The 24,780-nt window shown below is 39.2% G+C and overlaps 1 protein-coding gene across 1 annotated transcript; it reads left to right on the top strand.

Annotated features, from left to right (window-relative positions):
- The first annotated feature begins 39 nt into the window (after nucleotides 1-39).
- On the top strand, nucleotides 40-24,549 carry PGM3 (phosphoglucomutase 3). Its single transcript, XM_033098281.1, has 13 exons — nucleotides 40-151; nucleotides 1,963-2,168; nucleotides 4,043-4,227; nucleotides 5,580-5,647; nucleotides 12,284-12,417; nucleotides 13,928-14,123; nucleotides 15,950-16,107; nucleotides 16,773-16,856; nucleotides 19,308-19,406; nucleotides 20,910-21,023; nucleotides 21,994-22,116; nucleotides 23,180-23,353; nucleotides 24,411-24,549. Exons 2-13 carry the CDS (start codon nucleotides 1,965-1,967, stop codon nucleotides 24,498-24,500), a joined length of 1,629 nt encoding a protein of 542 aa, XP_032954172.1. The 5' UTR covers nucleotides 40-151; nucleotides 1,963-1,964; the 3' UTR covers nucleotides 24,501-24,549.
- The last annotated feature ends 231 nt before the right edge of the window (nucleotides 24,550-24,780 follow it).

Here is a 24,780-nt window from a genome sequence, read left to right as displayed (position 1 = left end):
TCCCCCGCCGTGATTGGCTAAAGGGCGTGGCGGAGGGCCGGAAGCCACGCAGAGCCACGTCTGCGGGTTCCGAGAGCGCCAGTCTGGTTTCAGGCACCGCCGCGAGGTAGCGGCTCCGCGCCTTGGAGGTGACGGGGAATCTCCTGCAGAGGTGAGCGGGCCCCAGGGCTTGGTGGCGCAAGAGATCGTTCCGGTCGCCAGGAGTTCGGCCGACCACGGATAGTGGGCAGGCTAGCGGACTGACCGACGCACCGCGCGCGGGACACACCCACCCGCCACTGCGCCTCGGGAGTAAGCTGTTGAGCCGGCCCGAGGGTCTCGTGCTGGGCGGTCTCGTTCACTGGTCTGGGGGGGACTTAGGGCCTTCTGGGCCTTGAGCCGGGAAAAGTGCGGTGATTCGCGGAGCTGGGAGGAGAGAGGAGCGGAGGAAGTGTTGAAGATGGAATGAAGGGGAAGGGAACACTTAACTTTTTCAGAGTGGAGGCCCTGTGCGTTTGGAAATAAGTACTTTTAATAAAAGCGTTCACATAACCACTGAAAGTGGTTTTAGGACCTAAAACTCATTAACGAGTGGATGCATTTTATCTTAACATTTTTAAAAAGACCTTGTGGGTTTAACAGGGCTGGTGTACGCCCTATGAATAATCATGACACATTGCCGACTGGTCAGTTTTTAACAAAATGTGTTCATGCTGGTGAAAGAGATTTGATCACTTTGGAGCCACACTGAACCAGCTTGCGGAATGCCGGCTTTTTCCAACTGGACAAAAGCAAACATTTTTCACTATTTTCTTTAACCTTTGTTCATTGAAGCAATGAAGGACAATAAAGAAAACAAGATACAGGGTTACCTTATTTTATAGCGCCTAGCTTTATTGGGCTCCACAGATGTTGTGAACTTTTACACATTGAAAGCCAGACCCTCCACCAGCAAAGATTGCCTGGCCTTATTGCGATTCTGGTTTTGTTGCGAAACTCACTTTATTGCAGTTGTCTGGAAGCAAGCCGTAATATCTAGCCGGTATGCTTGTAGTCAGGCTGGTAGCTGTGGGACTGCTGCTCATCGCTAGGCTAACAGGAAATGGAAGTGATCCAGGAAGTGAATATATTACATACATAGACATATGTATGTTACATACAACTGAGGTTGGAAACCCCACGTTCCACTTAAAATGGGAGTATCCCAGAGAAGGAATTGGCTAAGTGGACTAAGGCGAGTGGACTAATGGTCGATGTTTGATTTTTTTAAATTAAAGGTAAAAAGAAGATGTTGTGAGTTTCAGACCTTAATTTAGAAGGATGTCCTGATTCACCCTTACGAAAATAGAAAAATCCACCACAAGATGTATTAGGAGGTCTAGGCAGTCTTGGAGAGGAAGCTGTTGCCCTTTGCCTTTCCTCTGGGAATATGTATTTGTAGCCTGGAAAGACTTGCAAAAGACTACACAGATTTCTGAGGTATTTTGGATATGTAGGTCTAGTCCGTTTGAGAATAGAACCTCAGGTCTCACGTTATCACCAGCTACCCATGTGAATTTAGGTTATTTAACTGAGGCCCAGGCTTAAGTTGTCTTTATCTGTAAAATGAGGTGAACTTTGATATCATAGGAGTCTCTGAATCTAGGTATGAAATCTACGTTTTAGTTGAGAGTGGACCCTAAGTTTGTCCTGGAGTCAAAATGGGTCATGAGTTGGAGACAGCCTGATCTCTGACCTGAATCTGTGATGGAGTGGATAGTATAAGTTGGGCAAGGTCTAGGTAATCCTAACTTCCAGGACTTACTCTGCCATCCTTTTTTCTCTCACACATGGTTCTTTTTTTTTGGGGGGGGGGAGGGTGGGTGGGGGGGGAGTGGCAGTTCAAAATGAGGCATACCTGTTAGTTTGGGGTGGCAGTTTTTGAAGCAAATGGTCCTTGAAAGATTTCGTATTATGCCTGAAAAATATTCCTTCATTTTGTAGACATGGATTTAGATGCTATTACAAAACACTCAGCATTACATATCAAGCCCAATGGACTCATTCTTCAATATGGGACTGCTGGATTTCGAGCTAAAGCAGAACATCTTGATCATGTAATGTTTCGCATGGGATTATTGGCTGTCCTGCGGTCAAAACAGACAAAATCTACAATAGGAGTCATGGTAACAGCATCACACAACCCTGAGGTAATGCATTTAGTGCTCTGATAATAGCAAAGCTTTATTCACAAGACCAAATCGTAGTGTCTGAGCAGTTTGACCCAAAGTATAAATTCTAATTCTAAATGCCTTCCCAGTATGTGCCTTTGGATTTGAAACAACTTTTTCTTAATGAGCTGTCATTTAGCTCATGACTACTCCTTAGAGGGTGTGGAGAGAATGAAATGAGATTGTAACATTTTGGAGAGTGGCCATATTAAAGAAAGAACAGAATGTCTTTCCTAGTTAGTTGTATTGTTACAGTATCAGTAATAAAAAGTCTTACCCTGTTTATTTAGCAGAGATTAAAGAGATTGGAAGCAAAGTGGAAGGGAGGACAAACATTTGGGAAGACTTAGCACATTTTGAAAATTTTCAAGCAGGTTTTCTATAGCTAGGGAATATTTTCCTATTCTGAATAAACAGCCACATAGGCGGTCCCAGGCATCCAAAAGTGAGCTTTGGGCAGAATACCGATGGATGGGAGGCCTATGGTTCGTTCTAGTGTTTATGATAAGTTGTTTTTTTTTTTTTTTTTTTAATTGAAGGGGAACAGGACTTTATTGGGGAACAGGACTTTTTTCCAAGTCAAGTTGTTGCCCTTTCAATCTTGGTTGTGGAGGGTGCAGCTCAGCTCCAGGTCCAGTTGCCATTTCTAGTTGCAGGGGGCACAGCCCACCATCCCTTGCGGGAGTCGAACCGGCAACCTTGTGGTTGAAAGGATGCGCTCCACCCAACTGAGCCATCCGGGAGCTCAGCGGCAGCTCAGCTCAAGGTGCCGTGTTCAATCTTAGTTGCAGGGGGCGCTGCCCACCATCCCTTGCAGGACTCGAGGAATTGAACTGGCAACCTTGTGGTTGAGAGCCCACTGGCCCATGTGGGAATCGAACCGCAGCCTTCGGAATTAGGAGCATGGAGCTCTAACTGCCTGAGCTACCGGGCCGGCCCTATGATAAGTTTTTATCAAAGAGTTCCGTTTGACACAAACTGTTTTATTCTGTTCTGCCAATAGCTAACTAATACGTGGTTTGAATAATATGCTTCTGTTTTGTTGCTAGGGCATGTGATTTTTGCCTTTGTAGCTAAACCAGCAGCAAGTTAAAGCTGTGTAACTAAATGAAGGATTATAACCTCTTCCCCTCAAACAAGAGGACGTTGCTTGTCCATCTTCTAATTGTGTGAGCATTCACTGTGAATGCTCACGTGTCTAAATGTCAAATTCACTGTAATTGATTAATGACTTGTAGGCTGAGCCCCACATTTATTGCTAGTTCCAGAAGCACTTCTTAAAATAATTCTGAGCTGTTTCCTTCAGTTGACATTCACTCTGAACTATACTTCCCCCCCCCCCCAGAAATTGGAGCAGAACAGAATGAGGAGTCAGTTTTCAGCTTCTGTGTCACCCACTGGTTGATGCATATTGGCCATGAGATTCTTAGATTCCAGAATCATAGCTGGAAGAATCTCTAGGTGCCTTCATACTGCTCCAGCTGTGCCCTCGTCATTTAACTGAAGGTTAATGCACACATGATGGCCTTTTAAAAAAGCTGGTGTAGCATAATGGCTGTTGGGGTTAAGCATCATATAGAGTTAGTGTTTTAATATCCATACTAATACTTCTCAGCTGTATGAACATAAGCAAATTGTTTGCTCCGGATCTCCATTTTTTCAGGTGGGAATAATAATAATAGGATTATTAGATTGATATGTGGGCCATGAGGATTTAGTGAGCTAATGTATATAAAACACCTACTCTGGTGCCTGGCATTCAGTAGAGGTCACTGGTGAAGCTGCTCAGCCCTCACAGTCTTTTGTTGAGGGAAAACAGGTTGAGTTTACTTATTGTTTGTTTTTCTTTTAAGGAAGACAATGGTGTCAAATTGATTGATCCTTTGGGTGAAATGTTGGCACCTTCCTGGGAGGAACATGCTACTTGTTTGGCAAATGCCGAGGAACAAGATATGCAGAGAGTGTTGATGGACATCAGCGAGAAAGCAGCCGTGGATCTGCAACGAAAGGCCTTCGTAGTGATTGGTAGAGACACCAGGTGACCGTTGTAGTTACTGGTGGAAGCGGCTTTGGGAGCTCAGTATAAGCGGTTGTATCAGTTTTAGTACCCGTGACAAATCAAAAGCATTAAGTAAAAGAGAACTGCTCTGAGACGGTCTCCCCTGCCTGGCCTTTGCAGTAGGATGTGGGAACTAAGTCACCACTGCAACTTGGGTTTTGCAGTCCGAACCCCAACTCCAGCTCTTACTATATGATTTAGCCTTTTGGAGCTTCCCTTTGCTCGTCTATAAATTATGTTGATAAGGCCTAATGATAAGGCCTAAGGTTTTTGTGAGGATTACATGAAATAATGTATGTAAAATACGCATTTCCTGGCATGAGAGAAGCACTTAACAAATGTCTCCCCACCTCTTCTATAAATTTACTTTTTTTGCCCCTCTAGAGTAAGAACACATGATTTTAACTCATTTTTTTTAGAGATTTATTTTGTAATCTGTTATTGTTGGTTCATATTCTTCTCTCATTTTCCCACGCTGAAGTTTACTGTAAAACATTAACAATGTATTTCTACATATCTGTCATATTTGGCAGATTTTCCCTTCCTTTACAAAAATGTATTTTTGTAAAATGTTAGATACAAAGTGTACGTTGAAACGGAAGCATTCACTTGCATAAGAGCTGGGTTTAAGAAGAGATTCTAAAGGAGATTCCTAGTTTCCTAATGCCTTGGACTGCTGTTTTTCCCTTAAGTGTGTTATCAGAGGGACTTCCAAATACCTGACTTCGTAATCACTGGTATTTGTAGGTAGCAGAAATAGCCAAAGGACTTAAGTTCTGGAGCAAATTCTCTCTCAGTAAAGCCATCCCACATGCATTTGCCTCTTACCTATTCACTCATTTAAATGTCGTAGAACACCTTTTTCTACAATGCTGTTATATGATGATCTGCTTTATTTTCAGATCGATAAATAATTAGTCCTGACTTTTTAAAATGAAAAGTTCTGAATCCATGGTGGTTTAATACTACCATGTACCACATTACACACTGCTTTAGTATTTGTTACTGTTCTGAGGCAGTGTATGTGTAGTTATTGTCAGACTTGGAAAGGCATTTGGGTATGGGGTCGTTAGTGTATCCTTTATATCTATTTTCTAAATTCATTTAAAAGTGAAAATCTGTCCAAGAAATACATTGTGAAAGACTACTGGAAAATGCTTATACTTTACCTGAATTATTTTTTCAGAGTTTTCAGACTTGGCATGTTTCAGTTCAAATACAGTGAACTTATTCTGAAATTTGTAGCACATAATTTCAGCATTTGCTTTCAAAAATAACAACACTGTTGGTTTCAGGATGGGATGTATTATTTTCTTTCTTTTTTCTCCTAGGCCTAGCAGTGAGAAACTTTCACAGTCTGTAATAGATGGCATCACTGTTTTAGGAGGTCAATTCCATGGTATGTAGTTATCCTGAGTTGTAAATTAAATTAATCTTTAAAAAATCTAGAAATTACAAAAGGAATACATGTTTTTTTAGAAGTTTGAAAATTCAAATAAACAAATTTTTAAAAAATTGAACTCTTAGATGTAAAGTACTAGAGTTTAGAATTCAAAAAAATTTTTAAAAATTTCTGGGTATACGTATTTTGTTTTACCTATAGGAGAGTATATGTAGGAAACACTGATCTTTAACAACTTTATTTACTTTAGTAAGGCTGAATTTCTTAATATAAAAACTCTCGAAGTTACTTGAAGATGTTCATTCTGGGGAGCGTTTGTCAATATCAGGTGTCCCTTAATAGCTGATCATGTGTGGAATCAGCTGTTACCTGTCAAATGGTGATAGAAAATATCTTCGGCCTACTTACAATCATCATTTTAAGTTTTGATAGGTGGTTTTTCCTGTTTTATCCAATGAAGTATTAAATGCAATAAAACAGAGGCTAGAATCTTCTCACATCGGTGTGCCACTGTGCTTGGAAGTGAATTTTCCTAGTGTCAGATTTTTCTCATTCAAAAATATCTTCTCTTGACATTTTCTCCCTCCTTTCCAGCTCTGGTATCTTCCCTTCCTTCACAGTTTATCTAGCCTCATCTAAGAGTGCACCCGGCTTGCTTCTCTCTTTGCTCTTCTGGTCATTGCTTAGGCTACTACAGGCTAGTCTCCATACTTGTCCGTCCAGTGAAATGTTTCCTGACACTCATCTGAATTGATTGCCAAATCCAGTGGCTTTTATAAAGTGGGGATTCTTAACCTGGGCCTGGGGACCCGTGGGGAGTTTTTGGGTAAGCTACAGGGACCCTTTGGCCCTCCTCATACAGTGCAGAGTGTTACCTGTATTTGCACTGAGTTTCTCGAGAGAGAGGCTTCATAGCTTTTGTCAGGTACTCAAAGGGATCTGCAACCTAAAAACTTTCAGAATTTGTATTTAAAATTTTTTATTTCAGTTGATGTTCTTGGTAGCTTTCCACACTGTGACCTCCTCCTTTTTTTAAGCTTCTACTTCCTTGGCCACTACTCCTGATTGGTCTTCTCTGTGGGCTCCTCTTATGTCTCTTACTTGGTATGAGCATTCCTCACTTCTCTCATTTTGCATGATATTTGAATGGTCATCTTCACTGCCTTAGTTCCAGCTATGTATTTTATTCACTCATTTATTCATCAGACATTTCTGAATGCCTGTTATTTACAGTCTTTCAGTAGTCTTTCACTGTGTTTATAATGCATAGTAAAAAACCCATTTTACATCATGATGTGTTTGTGTATAAACTGAAATAAAAATCTCTGTGAACAGTACATACCCATACTACACGATACGCATTCAATTGTTTCATTTACAAATGCAGAAATGCTGGTGTGTCTCACTAAGTAGATTCCATGACCCACTGAGTGGCTTGGCCTGCAGTTTATAATGCGATGGTCTGAGTGATGTCTCCACCAGGTGGCCTGGTCCTACCCTAGATTCACTCTGCCCAAAACTGCATTTCTACCATTCCTGAATGGTTGATCTTTTTAGCACTTTCATTCTGTCTCTAGAACTGTCACTTTTCTACTGTTTTCATTTAGAAAAGTTGAGTTTTTTTGACTTTTCATTTCTCTCTTCAGCTTAGTGTATTTCAGGAAATGGAAAGCTAATGGAGCTGCCGTATAGGGAGAATGGGGGAAGCTAGTGGAAGATAAGGGTAGGTTAGTGAGATAAGCAGGGGCCAGGTCATTCCTATAGGTCATGGTAAGGATTTAGGTTTTTCTCCAAATGTAGTGGGACTCCACTGAGGGGTTTTTATGTATGAGAATATGATCACATTTTTCGTTTTATGACAGTCACTGGCTATTGTGTAGAGAGACAGAGGAAAGTTATAAGAAAGGAAAAGAGACCTGCACAGTACGAGGTCTGCCAGTTAAGTTTGCGAACTTGCCATGGTGTGCTTACAATGGCAGCACTGTACAAACAGCCTGGTAAGGTTTCATAACCTTGGTATATCAGTGTCTCGCAGCTGTATTCATGTCGACGTGTGGCGGTGTCTTGCTGAGTGGCGTTCATTATTGTTGTTGCGTGTTTTTTTGTGCCATCGCGAGAATGTCAGAGCTTGAATTGGAGCAACGAACAAACATTAAATTTCTTGTTAAACTTGGCAAGAGTGGAAGTGAAATCAGGGACATGTTAGTCCAAGTTTATGGGGATAATGTCATGAAGAAAACAGCAGTGTACAAATGAATTAAACGTTTTTCTGAGGAGAGAGAAAATACACCACTGATGAAGAGAGGTCAGGGCGGCCAGTAACGAGCAGAACTGACAAAAACATTGCAAAAATTCCTCGAATTGTGTATCAAAATCGTCAGCTGACTGTGAGAAGCATAGCAGACTAAGTAAACATTGATAGAGAAACAGGAAAATCTTAACTGAAAATCTTGGCATGAGAAAGGTGTGTGCAAAAATGGTCACAAAGGAGCTCACCAATGAACAAAAGCAAAGGAGAGTCAAAGTTTGCCAAGACCGTTTGGAGAGGCAAGATGATGTTTTGGGCCATGTTATCCCTGGTGATGAAACATGCATGTACCAATATAACCCTGAAACAAAGTGTCAAAGTGCACAATGGAAGTCAGCCAATTCTCCATGACCAAAAACTTTCCTTCAGTCCAAATCAAGAGTCAAAATGATGTTGCTAACCTTTTTTATATAAGGGATTATTCGTTACGAATTTGTACCAACTGGACAAACAGTTAACCAAGTTTACTATTTGGAAGTGTTGAAAAGGCTGTGTGAAAAAGACGAAAACGACCTGAACTTTTCGCCAACAGTTCATGGCTCTTGTATCACAACAATGCACCAGCTCACACGGCACTGTCTGTGAGGGAGTTTTTAGCCAGTAAACAAATAACTGTGTTGGAACACCCTCCCTACTCACCTGATCTAGCCCCCAGTGTCTTTTTTCTTTACCCAAAGATAAAGGAAGTATGGAAAGGAAGACATTTTGATGGCATTCAGGACATCAAGGATAATATGACGACAGCTCTGATGGCCATTCCAGAAAGAGTTCCAAAACTGCTTTGAAGGGTGGACTAAGCACTGGCGTCAGTGTATAGCTTCCCAATGGGAGTACTTCAAAGGTGACCATAGTGATATTCAGCAATGATATATGTAGCACTTTTTCTAGAATGAGTTCACAAATTTTATTGTCATACTGTGTAAGTGTATTAGTTTGCTAAGGCTGCCATAAGAAGGTACCAGACTGGTAGCTAAAACAACACAAATTTTCTCTCTCACAATTCTGGAGGCTGGAAGTCCAAAATGCAGGTGTTGGCAGGGTTGCTTACATTCTAAGCTTCTCTTCATTGCCTTACAGGCAGCTGTCTTCTCCCTTTGTCTTCACATGGTCTTTCCTGTGCCTGTCCTAATCTCCTCTTCTCATAAAGACACCAGTCATACTGGATGAGGGCCTACCCTAAAGACCTGATTTTAACTTAATTACATCCTTAAAGACCTATTTCCAAATACGGTTATATTCTGAGATAGTGGGGATTAAGACTTCAATATATGACTTTTAGGAGGAAACAATTCAGCTAATGACAATATGTTCATACATGCAAGTACATTACGTGTGTGTGTGTACTATGTCAAAATCAAAAAAGTTTGCAAATAGAGCACTCTGAATACACAATTTAAATGCATTTTAATTTATTCTAAATTTATGAGGCCTAGCCCTAATATTATAATGAAGTCTTAGGACTCCTTCAGTCTCCACATCTCAGGTCTTAACAGTTCAGAATTTAACTATCCCAGAGATACTCAGAATGTAATCATGAACATTCTTAGGAACATGTAAGTACTTTTGCTGATGTTCTTACTCAACCATTACCTGATTATAAAAAAAATCCTAGTGTTTTAGGTCTAGGGTTTGTTTATGAGTATAGAAACTCTCTAATTGTTATAATCCCATCTTTTTAGAGAATAATGACTTTCCAAACTACCAGATTAAAATATAGTAACTTAAAGGTATAGTGTCTCTCCCCTCTCTTTAAGCTCAAAGACCTCAAGTCTTCAGGCCTGAGGGAAAATATTGATGGAATAAACCCTCTAAATTAACTTAAGGCAATAATCCTTTGTTTAAAATATACAGACACACCTAATTGGCAGACCTCCTTCTGTATGTTTTTGTCAGTTCTGCTTGTTACTGGCCGCCCTGACCTCTCTTCATCAGTGGGTATTTTCTCTTACCTCAGAAAAACATTTAATCCATTTGTACACTGCCGTGTTCTTCATGGCATTATCCCCTAATTGGCGAACCTAATTGGCAGACCTCGTTCATGCAAGAGTGATGATAGTGAGAGAAATGGAAAAATTTGAAATTGATATTGAATTCAAAGAATTTTGTGATGTGTGGTTAGGATAGAGTGGTGAGGAATGACTTCTGGGTTTCTGGAATAGATGGTGATGTTTGGTAATTTTGATATTGCTCACAAAATCTTTTTGTTTCATTCTTTAGTATGTCTTTCGGAATATCCTTTTCCCCTCCTTATACACTTTCATTGAGCTAGTGTAAGCTCTTTCCTACTTTTTTTTGAAGTTCCTTCACCTCCTCACATCTGATAATCCCTATAGCAGAGCCAAAGTTGCCTTCATAAAATACCAATTCCATTGTATAACTGCAGGTCTCAAGAACTTAAAATGACTTTTGGCCTCTAGTCCAAACTCTCATATGTGACTTTGATGACCATTGACAGATTTAATCATTGAATTCATATTAGATACTGGTCCATCTCGGCTCTTTTTTCCTCCTGTTTCTTACTCATGGTGCCTTTTTTGTGTGTTTAGATTTTTGACTGTAAGCTGTTTGTTTTTCTTGAAAAAATATTTGTGGGACATTTTTGAGGTTTGTGATGAAGGTAACTTTCTCTGGCAGAGTTTAGTGTTTGCTGCTTCACCTGGGGGCACTACCTGGCTTGTTGATGACATGGTTTTTGATCACAAGGTCCTTGTAGATCCATGTCGTTCTGTGAATTGGGCTGGAAATCCATGGGAGGCTTGGATTTCCAGCCCAAGCTTCTGGCGAGGGCTCTTCAGGGATGGGTTTTGTTTCCTCCGCTGAGCTCAATGGCAGTACAGCTTTTCTGGGAGGGGACTTGCTGCTTATTCACTCTGACTCATTCATGACCTGAAGAATAGTCCCTTGGGGCTTCAGTTTCACAAGGGCCTCGTGTTCTACTGGGCTCCTCCCCCCCCCCCCCCTCTTAGAACAATATGGACTTATTTGCATTGAAAACCATAGCTCAATTTCTAGTTTTGAGCACTGCCCACAGAGCAAAACTGGCTTCCCTTTCCTCTCTTCACATAGACTTTGGCCCAATTCCTCTGTAACTTGTTGGCACTGCAGTTCATTTTACAAAGAGATTTTTTTTCTTTTATCTAGCATTTTTTGTTTTTTTTCAGGAGGGTTCATGTCAGTTATGTAGTTTGCAATGTTACTGGAAATAGAACTCAATTACTACTTTTTTGTATTGCTCTATTTTTGTTACTTGTCTATACTGAGTGAAAGTGTTTTTTTGCTACCAATAGTATTTCTTTTAGAATTGCGTTTGTGCCCCGTGTGTGTTTTTTCTAGTACCACCAGACAACTCAGTTGTGACTGTTTACCTGGAGGTAGCATCAGATCCTATTGGTTAATGCTCAGCCCCATAAGACTGCCCTCCCCTCATCCACTTCAGATCCCAATTGTCTGGGCTTCTGACCAAGCTGGAGGTTCCCACGACCCCCTTCTTGAGTTAGATTAATTTGCTAAAACAGCTCACAGAACTCAGGGAAGCATTTCACTTAGTAGATTACCATTTTATTATAAAGGATTTAACTCAGGAACAGCTAGATTGAAGAGATGCATAGGGCAAGGTATATGGAAAGAGATTCAGAGCTTCCATGCTCTGGGCACGCCACTCTCCCCAAATCTCCACATGTTCATCAACCAGGAACCCTGTCCTTTTGGCCTTTTGGGTTTTTATGGAGGCTTCATTACATAGGCATGATTGATTAAATCATTGGCTACCGTGTTTCCCTGAAAATAGACCTAGCTGGACAATCAGCTCTAATGCATCTTTTGGAGCAAAAATTAATATAAGACCCGGCGGTCTTATTGGTATTAGAGATTGAATTGAATCTCTAGCCCCTCCAGCCTTCCTCTCTGGAGATGGTTGGAAGAGGTGGGGAGGACTGAAATTTCCAGCCCTCTAATCACATGATTCGTTCCCTGTGGCAATCAGCCTCCATGCCTAGGTTACCTAAGGGCTTTCCAAAAGCCATCTCATTAACAAATGACACCTTATTGCTCTATCTGCTTAGGAAGTGCCAAGGGTTTAGAAGGTCCGCCAGGAAAGGGGACAAAAACTAAATATATATTATGATAAATTAAAATATCGCAATGTGACATGCCTTTGTAATGATTTCAGTGGAAATCTGTGCATCTAGATGGTTTGAAAGTTAGTGTTTTATGTTTTCTGAGATGTCTTTTGTCATCCTGAAATTCCTACAATATGAATCCATTTAAACTTTTTCTTCTTTATTTAAAAAAAGGTAGTACGTTGCTTTTTTGTATTTCCCTGACAGATTATGGCTTGTTAACAACGCCCCAGCTGCACTACATGGTGTGCTGTCGAAATACCCACGGTGGGTATGGAACGGCAACCATAGAAGGTTACTACCAGAAGCTCTCTAAGGCCTTTGTGGAACTTACCAAACAGGTAATCTCTTAAATATGATTAGAGTTTAAGCAGATGAATAAAATAACATCAATTGAACAATTTATCTTAATTACATAGTTTGTCACTCATTTTTTTTCTCAAAAATTCGGCATATCTCCTTTTTCTTTCTGGGGCTCCACAAGTTCTGGCCCTTGTATCCTAACTGTTGGCATTTACTTGGTACATAGTACATTCTGAGATCATTGGAGGAGCAAACATGGTGGTGTTTTGTTATTATCATAAGCATTTCATTCAGAATAATTTGCTCTTAGGTGAGTTAATGTAGGTGCTATTGGCATCATACTTGAGGTATCTACTGAAGAAAAAGATTTTCTTGTTAAAGAAATTGGCTTGTTCTACCGGGATGAGATTTGAGGGGTATAATTCATTTGATCAACAAATATTAAGGGTTTGTTATTGTCAGGCACAGCTAACCAAAACAGATCCCTCACAGAATTTACATTCTGGGGTGTGAGGATGAGCAGAAGAGGAGACTGACATTAGGGAGAAATAAAAAGCAAACATGCCTAGTGTTATATGCTATGAAGAGAATAACAGGTGTTTTCACTGCTCATTCACCTGTATGCTCATTTCCACATATGAATGACTCTCATGGAATATAGATTATAATATTTTTAATGGAACTTGTTTGATTAAGACGAAATTCTAATGAAGGTTCACAAGAAAAAAAATTCTGAGATGTTCTGAGTTAAATCACAGCAGCCAGAGAGTGAGAGACAGAACAGTTAGCCTGTTAATAGCTGTGGCCCAGCTAACGAAAGATGGCTCACCTGCAGTATGTCTTTTGGGACTTCACATTAATTTTTAGGTGGTTATTTCTGCAGTTTTTCTAAAGGGTATAGCTAGGCACCTTTGAACCCCAGGAGCCTCCACTTCTTATTTACACATGGACTTTCCAGACTCGCCCACAACCTATCCAAGGGAGCAGACACTTCTACCTTGGACTCTGCGCCTATCCCAGAACTGCCCCACTTCACCTTCTGCTGTCCCCTTTGTCTACAGCTAATGTAAATTCCTTCAGAGTGGCTTACATTCCTTTCTCCCCTTGCTTCTCCCCCGACCCCCACTTGATGTATAAAAACGCTTGCAAAACTCCGGGACTTATCTTTTCTACCTAGCCATGCTGCTGGTGGTTTAGATTCCATGCTCTAAGATAAGACCAGTCTTCTTTTTTTGCTAGCAATGGCCTAATAAACCCTTTTTTTAAAAAAAGACTTTCAGCTGTGAACGTTAAATTTTTTGTTTAACAAGCCCCATTTCCATAAGTCAGTCAGTGAAATTGTTCCAGTGGCAAAGTATCCAAAAGATATTTTAAAATTTTACTTTAAATGATGTTTTACAATTTTCATCTGAATGTGTGTACCCTTTTGTCTCTTGGTTGAGCTAACTGAAGTAATGGAAGCTGTTTACCTATGCGAATACCTGCTTTATGCTTCACTTTTACTTTTAGAATTTAAAATTTTTCTTCTCTATGTTTTTCCCTTTTAAGGCTTTCTGCAGTGGAGATGAGAATCGATCACTTAAGGTTGACTGTGCAAATGGCATAGGGGCCCTGAAGCTCAGAGAAATGGAACACTACTTCTCCCAGGGCCTAACGGTTCAGCTGTTTAATGATGGGACCAAAGGGAAATTGAATCACTTATGTGGGGCTGACTTTGTGAAAAGTCATCAGAAACCTCCACAAGGTATGTAAACGTTTTGTTTTTGGAGCTTTGAAGCCAGTCTCATTTGCAGAGGTGGCCAAGTGAGTGGTCCTGGCTCTGCCACTTATAGACATTTGGGCATCTTCCCACTCATCAGTGCCATTCAGATCGTGGACTGTTCTCTGCCTGTAAGTTACAGGCCTCCTCCAAGTCAGAAATTGGTATTCTAGAGCAGTCGTTCTCCAATTGAGCATGCATCAGAATCACCCGGAAGGCTTCTCAGCACAGATTCCTGGGCTCTAACTCCATCGGGTCTGATTCTGTAGGTTCTGGGGGAAGGTTGGCTTAAGATAGGAATTTGCATGTCTATCAAGTGCCCAAACTTTGCTAATGGTGCTGGTCTGGGGACCACACTGAGAATCACTGATCTGAAAGATAACAATAGTAAGTGGCATTACTTTTCATCTTATCTGAATTACACCAAGGAAAGGGAATGCAATTGCTTAATTACTATTGTCTGCACAAATCAGTGTTTTCCACAGTGGGCGTGTAGGAGGAACCACCATTATTCAGATTGTAGTTGTAGTAAGAGGTGTTCTTACCGTTTCCCCGATAATAACACCTAGTCGGGCAATCAGCTCTACTGTGACTTTTGGAGCAAAAATTAATATAAGCCAGACTGGGCTTGCAAATGTGTTTTGTGTGTCTTGTGTGTGTAATTGCATTACTTGCCACCATTTATAAATGCTTTAATTTCACTTAAATATTGGAATCTCTGGCTTCTCTTTACCAAAATTAGAAATGTCCATTCTCGCATGGCATTAGCTGCAGTGGAGTGCCTCCCACCCCCTTCAGACAGGAAGGACATGCATTCTTTAGAGCTCCACAGACTCATCCAGTTCCTCTCCTTGATGTCATTTTCTGCCTCAGTGTAGTCAGCATTTCCATTTTCAGTTTAATCAAGCGGTGTAAGCTCCTTTCCAGTGATTTGCTTGTTTTGACTGTTACTTTGACAGTTTAATTATTGTGTCCCTCATCTGTCCATTCACTAAACCTTGAGCTCTCTCCCCCCTGCTGTGGGCACTGGGGCTACAGTATGAGCAGAGCCATAGGCCCTGGCTTTCCTGAAGCTTGTGTGCCCCAGAGTCAACCTTACACTCATTCCAGACAAACACCTTCCGCTTCTTAGTTGCCTCATGTTGGATTTGTCAGTTGGCTGCTGTCATGGCTAAGGAACAGCCAGATTTTCAAATAAATTTGATGTGACAATTGCTGAGATTTCAATAACTTTATGCAAATTACACAAACCATTTATCTCTCACTAGTTGTAATTGTTTGCTCTTAATTCTGTTTCTTGTTATGGTGTGAACAAATAACACTCCTATGAGAATGAAAGCCCATACCTCATCTGTTGCTGATTATTTTTTATATGTAAAGGACATCATAGAATTAGATAAAATGCATTCAGAAATACCTGGAGCTTTCAAAAAACTATGGGAAATCTCTTGCCAAACCAGTTGGCTTATAAAATGGAATTTTATTTTAGTATGATATCAAGTTTCAGAATAGATTTTGAATGCTCCTTTTTCAGTTAGCTGTGAAAGAATTTACCCTGTGAAAACTACCAGTTAGCCTGTGTACTATTTAAACATTAATACATTGATTTTTATTTGGAATGATAATTTTAAATACCTTTTGAAAAACCATAGTGGACATGCTTACATGTAACATATAAGGCCAGTTATGATTCTACTTTAGTGAAAACTTTTTCCCTTGTAGCCAGTGTAAGAGAAGAACCTGAAACTTTATATTGAGTTTTATTCCCCATTTTTAGACTGAAATGCATTTTTAATTATTCTGTGTGCTAGGAATGGAAATGAAGTCCAATGAAAGATGCTGTTCCTTTGATGGAGATGCAGACAGAATTGTTTATTACTACCGTGACACAGATGGCCAGTTTCATCTCATAGATGGTGACAAGATAGCAACACTCATTAGCAGTTTCCTTAAAGAGCTCCTGTTGGAGGTATGGCTGGGTGACTTCAAAACAAGATTTACTGGTGAAATAGTTCCTAGCAGTCAGTTGAATGTCTCAGAGGCACAATTTGTGGGAAGTTCCTTATATTTGTGGCCAGAAAATTAAAAAAGAAATGGTCATTTCAACATTGGAGCACTGGTTTTGGAACCCAAAGTTACTCTTTTCTTCTACTGGCAAAGTTTAATGATTTGAAGTTTATGAAGTTTTGGTTTCTTCATAACTGACACTTTAATAATGAGAGCTCCACCATAACTCCCCAAAGCCTCAAGGTTAAATAGAAAATCTCATCTTCTGAGAGATTTTGTTTTGCTCTTTTGGAACTCTCAGTCTAGATTTATCGGTTGTAATGGGAAATAATTCTTATAATCTAGAAAAGGTATACTTCAAAAATTCAATAAATACTTTTATTTAAAAAACTGGAGCTAAAGATGAAATCACAGACTTCATTATAAAGGATTCCTTGTAGAATTACTTTAAAAAAATGTTCGAAAGTATTTTTTTTTTCTGGCCGACATGTAAATTTTCACTGAGTCATTTATTGCATAAACTAAGGCACAGTTGAACTAGTTGATAATTTTCTCATCCTTTAGACCTTATGTTTGCTTTTGTAGTGTCTTTAGTTTTGATGCAAGGTAATTATTGTTTTTGTCTAGGTTGAAGAAAGTTTGAATATTGGTGTTGTACAGACTGCATATGCAAATGGAAGTTCAACACGGTATCTTGAAGAAGTTATGAAGGTATTGAACCATTTTCATTTTCTGGTAGTTTCTTAATAATTATACTTCATTGTAAGATATTCCTGTGAGGAAAATAATGCCCTCAGAAAAGTGAATAGGTTGTGGTGCATGAAGCTGAACTTTTGTCCATTTAAGGGTAAATAGAAATCAAAAATAGGAAAAAATTAAACTCCTTTTGCAAAGAGATTTCTCCATTCCCTTTTCTTAGAGCATTTCTTCTAGAAAACTTGTAAGTTTTTTCTCTGCTCCTTTGTGATGCGTGTAAACCATATTAAAGGCTAAATAACCTAGTTTCACAGTTTAGGATTATTTAGCTCTTTGAAGTGTAAACATCAAGGAAGACAGCGCCCCTATCTCCCAGTCTCCTGAGAGTTTAACTTAGGTGTTGGTTCCAAGTTGTAACTATTCACTTCTCATAGAGATTTGGGAAGTGTTATTCCTTTGGATGAAGGCAATTAGCTAACACCTATGGTCACTCCAATTATCAGGTAAATTTAGGACAAACTGACAAATGATGCTGTGTAGTTTTCATAGTTGAGGACTAGGCCTATTCAGTAGGTATAGGGACTGTTGCCTGGGGTTTTGCAGTGGGGGCGAGCGTGGTGCTAGGGGAGAGATTGGGCTCAACTCCTCATACAACAAGGAAAGGGGATTTTATATCCAAGGAGCAAGATATGGGGGGAGGGAGTTGGATGAAAAGTTACTAAGAGGCATCAGTGGGGGTCAGGGAAGATTCTCGCTAAACCAGCCTAACAGGATTTGGCCAAAAGAGGCCTGGGAGAGCACACAGCACCTGGGGACGGTACTGATGGAGACTTGGATCAGGTACTTGGGGGAGGAGAGGAGCTGCTCTGATTTAAGCAAGATTCTTGCTTACGTTGGGCTCGTGGAGACACACTCAGGGACAAGACCTGTGCAGGCTCAGGGGACCCTGAATGAAGTTTGGTCGAGGAGAGCATCTTTGTCACTAGTTGTCTTCAGTTACAGAAAAGGGTGAGATTTTTCTGTCTTTGCAGCCTCTTAGCAGATTGCTTGTGACATGTTTCATAAGTCTGGCTTAATGCTCATTCCATAATAAAAACTGTTTTCTTATTCTCCTTTGGAGAACAAGGTTTTCTGGGTTGATAGGTTTTGTTTTTAATTATTACCTTAATGCCCACCAGTTGCCTCTGTACCACCCTACCTGCCCTCAGCTTAGAGGGTTCATAGCCATTTGCCTTTAGTCTTTTGCTCACTAGCTACTGTAGTATTTTCCAACTTTGGGGTATTCTTTTTAAGATTCCTGCATTTTGCTAGTTATTAATGCCACCTTTCCATTCATTTTAAAGCAGGAATGGCAAAGTCAGATTCTTGTAGGACATGGATAGATGCAAATGGATAGGTGAAGTGAATGAGTATAGCAGGTAGGTAGGACAAGGAAGGGTGTAGGCAAGCCAGTTGCTGTCACCTTTAGTCAGATTCTTCAAGAGGAGCTGAAAAATCTGAATTCTCATATGAATTTCCTTTTTAAGTCTTGGCAACTAATTCCAGATGTATAAGAAACAGTGGGTAGGCACCATAAAACACATCTGGAGGCTGCTAGTTTGTGACGTGATTTAAATATTATGGTTACATTAAATTCACTCAAGGGACTCCCATCTTGTGCCCAATTGCCTGCCTTTCACAGGGATTTCCAGTAATAGAGTTGTTGTTTTAGTATTTTAATTTTTATTTCCTGCCTTAAAAATTTCTTATAGCTAAGATATACCCTGTTTAAGAAACTGAATACATCAGAAACTGTTCCTTGCCAACCCATTCTCTTATGGATTAAATATTTTTAGCCCTGACCATTCCTAAGGTCTCCTAAATTCAATCAGATATCAATCTTACTGGATCTTGATCTCCTTTTTGCAGTTTTGCATTGTTTTTCCTTAAGCATTTCATCTCTCAGATCTATGCAAGACTTTCACTGTTCACTGCTGCTAGTCCAACCACTGTAATTTCTTACTGGGATTAGTCCTAGAAAACTCCTAACGGACCCTGTCTTTTAACCTAGTAGGCCACGGGTTAACAAATAGCAGTTGGAACAGAGACCATGTGGCCTGCAAAGCCTTAAATATTATCTGGCTCTTTATAGTAAAAGCTTGCAGACTCTTAGGCTATTCTCCATACTGGGGAGATAAACTGAGCTTTCTAAAAGTTAGATCATGTCACTCCCCCACTTTCATTATTTTGTAAGGGGACCCTCATCTCCCTCACTTTGGTTTTCCCTTGTCTTTGTGTTTCTAAATACTTTTCTCCATAGTTAACACCACTTTGGATTTTAATTGTCTAGTTTAATTTAACTGTCTTCCTCACTAGACTAAGATCCACAAGGAAAGTTTTTTTCCCTATTGTATCCCTGGGATAGAAAGTATACAATAAATACGTGCTGACTGAATAACTGCTGATGTTTCTTTAAATGTGTTTTAGGTACCTGTCTATTGTACTAAAACTGGTGTAAAACATTTGCACCACAAGGCTCAAGAGTTTGATATTGGAGTTTATTTTGAAGCAAATGGGCATGGTACAGTAAGTTCTCTTTAATTAATTACAGCTGACTTTAGCTGGCACTTTTTTTTATGATGGGAATTCTATACCTAGTAATAGGTAATATTCTACTTTTGTTGAAATGATTTTCTGGGATGTGATAGAATTTGATTACTTAGTTAACGTAATATATTCTTATGTGTTGTGAAACTGACTCTCTCTTAGATTGTAATGATCTTTCCTTGAGTGTGAAGAAATACTAATTTGCTCTTACAATATAATTTCTTAAAAAATGTGCAGTTCTTAATTTTTTTTTTTTTACAAGCAGATTGTCTATACATCATTTAAAATATTTTCCTTCAACTGGCCATAGGTGGTAAAAGGAAAGTTCATTAGGTGTGGTAAATTGAAAAGTGTTAAATAGCTTCAGGATAAAGTTAGAAACATTGGAAATGAGTTTAAAGTAATTAGCAATAAGCATATAAAAATTGTAATGGCTCCTGGCAGAAAGAATATTTAAAAAGTTTTTTGAGATATAACTCACATATAAAATTCACCACTTTAAGGTACATTAAGTAGTTTTTAGTATAGTCTTAAGGTTCAGAATTTTTCTTTAAATGTTTTATACTTCACCTCATTTCATGAATGTATTGAAGTCACCAACAAAATTTATCTTCATCAAATCATTTCCCTCAATTTCAAGATTGGCTTCTAGAGGGTATTAATATAATTAAAAGAAAAATTTTAAGTTCTTAGAAAATACAATTAAAAATACAACTTCAGAGATCTAATGCAGGGGTTGGTAAATGAATTTAAAGTGCAGCAGGTGGTAAATATTTTAGGCTTCAGGGCTATAATGTCTCCTTTGTAAGTGCTCACCTGCCGCTGGTGGGTAAATGAAGGAGTACAGCTGTGTTCCAAACACGTGACCAGCCTGCACCTTATTTTACCCACAAACATGTATTTCGGTAAGTGGCAGAGCAGAGCGTGGTAATGTTGCTGCTCCCCATTATTGGGCCTCTTGAAGGCACTCAAATCATGGGCATGGCCTTTCACAGTGACAGGAATCGTGAGGAACACGACGTGTACCACAGCAGATACCCACAGCACTATTACCATAAGGTGATGAATATGGTGAAGCCTCTTTCTACTTTATCCTAGCTTATATTCATAATTTTAGGACAAAAACAACAACAAACAAAAACTAGTTGCAATGAATTATGTTCTTCAAAGTAACATGGATACAGCTAAGCTTAAGGAACCTGGCTGCCCACAGCTGAGGGCAAACAGCATGAACTCATCATGTACGTGATCACCTTTGTCAAGGCATTATTTTCTTCATAACTAGTTTTACAATTCATAAAGGAACTTTTTTCCCTAGTAATATCTTTTGGGTTCTGCTTTGATCTTGTGTTAATTTCAAACATTCTCAGGCTGCCGTTATTTTTCTCCAGATTGAGTTTCAGGAGTGGTTTAGCTAGGATGATAGTAATTACGACTGGGACTTGGAGAGCGCTTTGTGACTTTTGTCCACTCTCGTTGCAGGTACTGTTTAGTAAAGCTGCTGAAATGAAGATAAAACAGCTAGCAGAAGAATTAGAAGATAAGAAAAGGAAAGCTGCCAAGATGCTTGAAAACATGATTAACTTGTTTAACCAGGTCAGAACTGATGGGGCGGTGGGCTCTTGCTTACTTTTACATTATTCAGAAGGTGGACAGAATGGTGGGCTGTATAGAAAACTGAAGTGGAGAAGTCCTCAAGGCTTCTTTGCAATAGTGGAATGTGCGGTTGAGATTTCCACTGAAATGTTAGTGACAGAACACTTACGTGCTTGCCTTCCCCTACATTTTACAATGAAAAATTTCAAGTATAGTGAGTAGCTTCCACCTAGAGTCACCAGATTCAGCTGAATGTATATATGTGGCTAAACATATTTTTTAAACCTACCTCCTTGAGGAAATTCAGGAAAAGTAACTGGTTGTCTCATGGGGATCAGATCATTGGGAGTAGAGTGTAGCGTATGGCAATGAAGAGCAAGCGAAGCATAGGACAGGGAAAAGCGGTGGAAGAAACATTGGAGCCTCTTGCACAATTTGGGCACTTTACATACCTCATGGTGTAATCCCTGCAGTAGCACAGGGAGAGGGGTTATTGTTTTTTTTTTTTTTTTTTTTTTTTTTGAGAGGGGTTATTGTCATTCCCATTTTACAAATGAAGAAACAAAGGCTGAGATCTACGTGGTAGAATATAGCTCCAACTGCAGGTGTGACTTACAGCAAAGCTTCCTATTTCTCTGCTACCTGGTATGATGCTTTGGTCATCATGGTAGAATATCTTAGAAGGGATCTAGTTCTAAGAGAAATTTGAGTCATAGGATGTTAATGCTGGAACCTTCAGAGTTACCCAGTCTAATTTCATTTTTACAACTAAGGAGGAAGATTAAAGGCAAGTTTCTCAAGAGCTAGTTTCAGTTCTTTCCCTCAATGTTCATTGAGGGAAATAATGTCTGCACCAGTTAATAATGCTGCCTGGGGGACAGGGGAAGCGCAGGTTTTGTAAGACAGCACTCACATGCAGGCTGTGCTTATGTTGGAGTGGTTTCTTCCATTGTGTCTCCCTGTCTTGCAGGCAGCTGGTGATGCTATTTCCGACATGCTGGTGATTGAGGCAATCTTGGCTCTGAAGGGTTTGACTGTACAACAGTGGGATGCTCTCTACACGGATCTTCCAAACAGACAGCTCAAAGTTAAGGTGGGAGTGAGATTGCAAAATTATTCTTTTCTGAAAATTACTAAAAACCTATTATTTCAAATCTCACTATATTATAGTATTTCCTAAGTGTCATATTTAATTCCGTACATCCATCCATATTACAGAGAAAATAATGCCTTATGTCATTTAAAATTTAAATACGTGAGAAAATGCGCAGAATGGCTCTTAACCGTTCTATTGTTTGAGAAGTATTTTATTTCCAAACTTATGTATCACTTTAAAAAAAATTTTTATTTTGGAAAATTTAAAACATGTAGAGAACAAAATAATGACGAACCCCTATGTACCCAGATTGAACAGATTTCAACTGTTGGACTATACATTTTCCACATCCACCATATTATTTTGAAGCAAATCCTGGACAGCCTATCATTTCAAGTGAAAATATTCCCTCTGCATTATTCTTGGTTCACAGAGTACTTCCTGAGGCTAGATGCTGAGTAGACTCTGGGGGCTCAAAGGGAGAAAATTTTTAAAGGCATTTCAAATAAATAGCTAATTTTCATAAATAGCTAATTTTCTATATAGATTTATACCAGTTTACACATTCACAAACAGATTTGTGAAAGATATAAAAGCCAGCGTTTACAGAAATGGCTGCTAATTGTTCAGATTAGCTTTGGGCATATTTAGGAGATTCTCCTCATGACGTTCTTACATAATAATAGGTTGCCACTTACCTTTTTTGTTTTTAATACATAAGAATATTTGATTGATGACTTAAATCATACAGTACTTACTGGCCATTAATTTTGTGGTAACTGTAAGATGGTCTGTGGAAATGTTCTCTCTTTCTGCTAAAAGTAATTCTTTGTAGACTGAAGAAACAGAAACTATAAATATGTTGAAATTTATAATCCTGATTTTGGTAGATAAAATTTTAATGCAATTTCATTGTATGCTTAATCTGGTACTTCCCTAGCTCAGTATTATACTTTGCGGTACAAAAATAAGCTGATATGTGGCTCTATTACTGTTTAAATGAAATGGCCATAAAAGGGAGTGTAATATATAGTAACAAAAATGAAATGCTTGTGCACAGGTTGTAGACAGGCAACTTATTAGCACCACTGATGCCGAAAGGCGAGCAGTTACACCCCCGGGATTACAGGAGGCAATCGATGACCTGGTGAAGAAGTACAAGCTTTCCCGAGCTTTCGTTCGGCCCTCTGGTACAGAAGATGTAGTCCGAGTATATGCAGAAGCTGACTCACAAGTAAGCTGGGACAGATCTGTTGAAAAAATGTGCAATGAGAGTCAAATAATATAGGTAGTAGTGGGGTGGTAGTAGAAATGAAAACTGTTTTAAGGGTGTTGGAATCTCACTGTGATAATGAAGGATTTAATGTCTTTGAGATTTGTTTATGGAGCCTTTTACGTTCGTAAGACTACAAAATTATTTTCATCAGTAGTAGTCACGTAGTTGAACAAAATTAGATCCACTTAAATTTCACCAAATATTTTGATTTATTTTAGACTTTCTGAAAGTGTCGTTATTTCTAATTGTGACATGAATAACTAATATATACTTAGTTTGACACATATTAAGCTTATGCAGCCTGAAGTGGATTATCCATTTTTCTCCTGTAAAAACATAATCCTGTTGCTTTATGAAAATAACCAGCTTCAAGGTCCATTTCTAAATGAATTGGTACCATCATCCATGCTACTTGAAATTTATCTTTGTCTCTGGACTCTTGATTTGTTTTTCAAAATATTTCCTTTAAATGACAGCCTCGCTTTTTGCCTCTGCTGTTTTCCTGAGCGGGTCAAGGCTTGTGGGCTGGATTTTTATAATTTGCCCTCTTCACATACTCTTTTCTGTCACCTTAAACCCTTGATAAAAGTGTTTGCACAGTGGAGGCCAGGTAGAGTGGATGGCTTAGGGACTCAGGATACATTTTCAGTTAGCTTATGCCCTCCCAGAATACAGTGAGTACCTAGGGTGGGCGAGGAGAAGACATCGGGGGCCGTAGTATTGCTTGCTCTCAGGCTAATTGTAGCCTGGTTGGCTTTAAGGACTAGTTTATTGAATTTAGTCAGTTTTGGAATGGTAACTAATTTTATAACTTTATAACAATTTTATAACTTGATTAATTAAGAACTTACCTGATTTGTAAGAATTTAAAGGTCTTGGAATTTGTTACTGAAAGATGAAAAAGTTTTCATTTAAATATGTCAGTGAAACAGAATCAGGAAGCTCCCTCCCTGAATTGCACGTAACCTGGTAAGCATGTGTTTCTCATCTACTCTCCTTTTAATGTCACTTGCAGGCAAGTGCGGATAGCCTGGCACGGGAAGTGAGCTTGGCAGTGTGTCAGCTGGCTGGAGGAGTTGGAGAAAGTCCCCAACTAGGTTTCTGAGGACACTTTCTATATTCTTGAGAAACTGGATTTTTAAAAAAAGTTTTTACAAAATAATAGTACTGCCATTATTGTGACAGGTTCAAACATATTTATAATCATAGTGTTTACATAGTGTTTAGATCTGATTGTTCTTAAACACTACCAGAATAATTCTTTAGAAACAGCTAATCCTTATACTTGTTAAATTCAATTTTTTAAAAATGAAACTTACCTCTAGTTTGTTTCACTAATGTAAAATATTGGAGCTTACATATATGATTAATCATTATCTTTATAA

The sequence above is a fragment of the Rhinolophus ferrumequinum genome, chromosome 3, assembly GCF_004115265.2.
Source record: "Rhinolophus ferrumequinum isolate MPI-CBG mRhiFer1 chromosome 3, mRhiFer1_v1.p, whole genome shotgun sequence".
NCBI classification, from domain to species: Eukaryota; Metazoa; Chordata; class Mammalia; order Chiroptera; family Rhinolophidae; genus Rhinolophus; species Rhinolophus ferrumequinum.
Note: the sequence above shows the minus strand (reverse complement) of the source record. Positions and strands in the feature narration are given on the sequence as shown.

Excerpts from the sequence above, each read along its gene's own strand:
- PGM3 (XM_033098281.1), top strand. The coding sequence starts at position 1,965 with ATGGATTTAGATGCTATTACAAAACACTCAGCATTACATATCAAGCCC. Across the intron at positions 4,228-5,579 it reads GTGATTGGTAGAGACACCAG|GCCTAGCAGTGAGAAACTTT; the intron begins GTGACCGTTGTA and ends TTTTTCTCCTAG. Across the intron at positions 16,857-19,307 it reads ATCTTGAAGAAGTTATGAAG|GTACCTGTCTATTGTACTAA; the intron begins GTATTGAACCAT and ends AATGTGTTTTAG.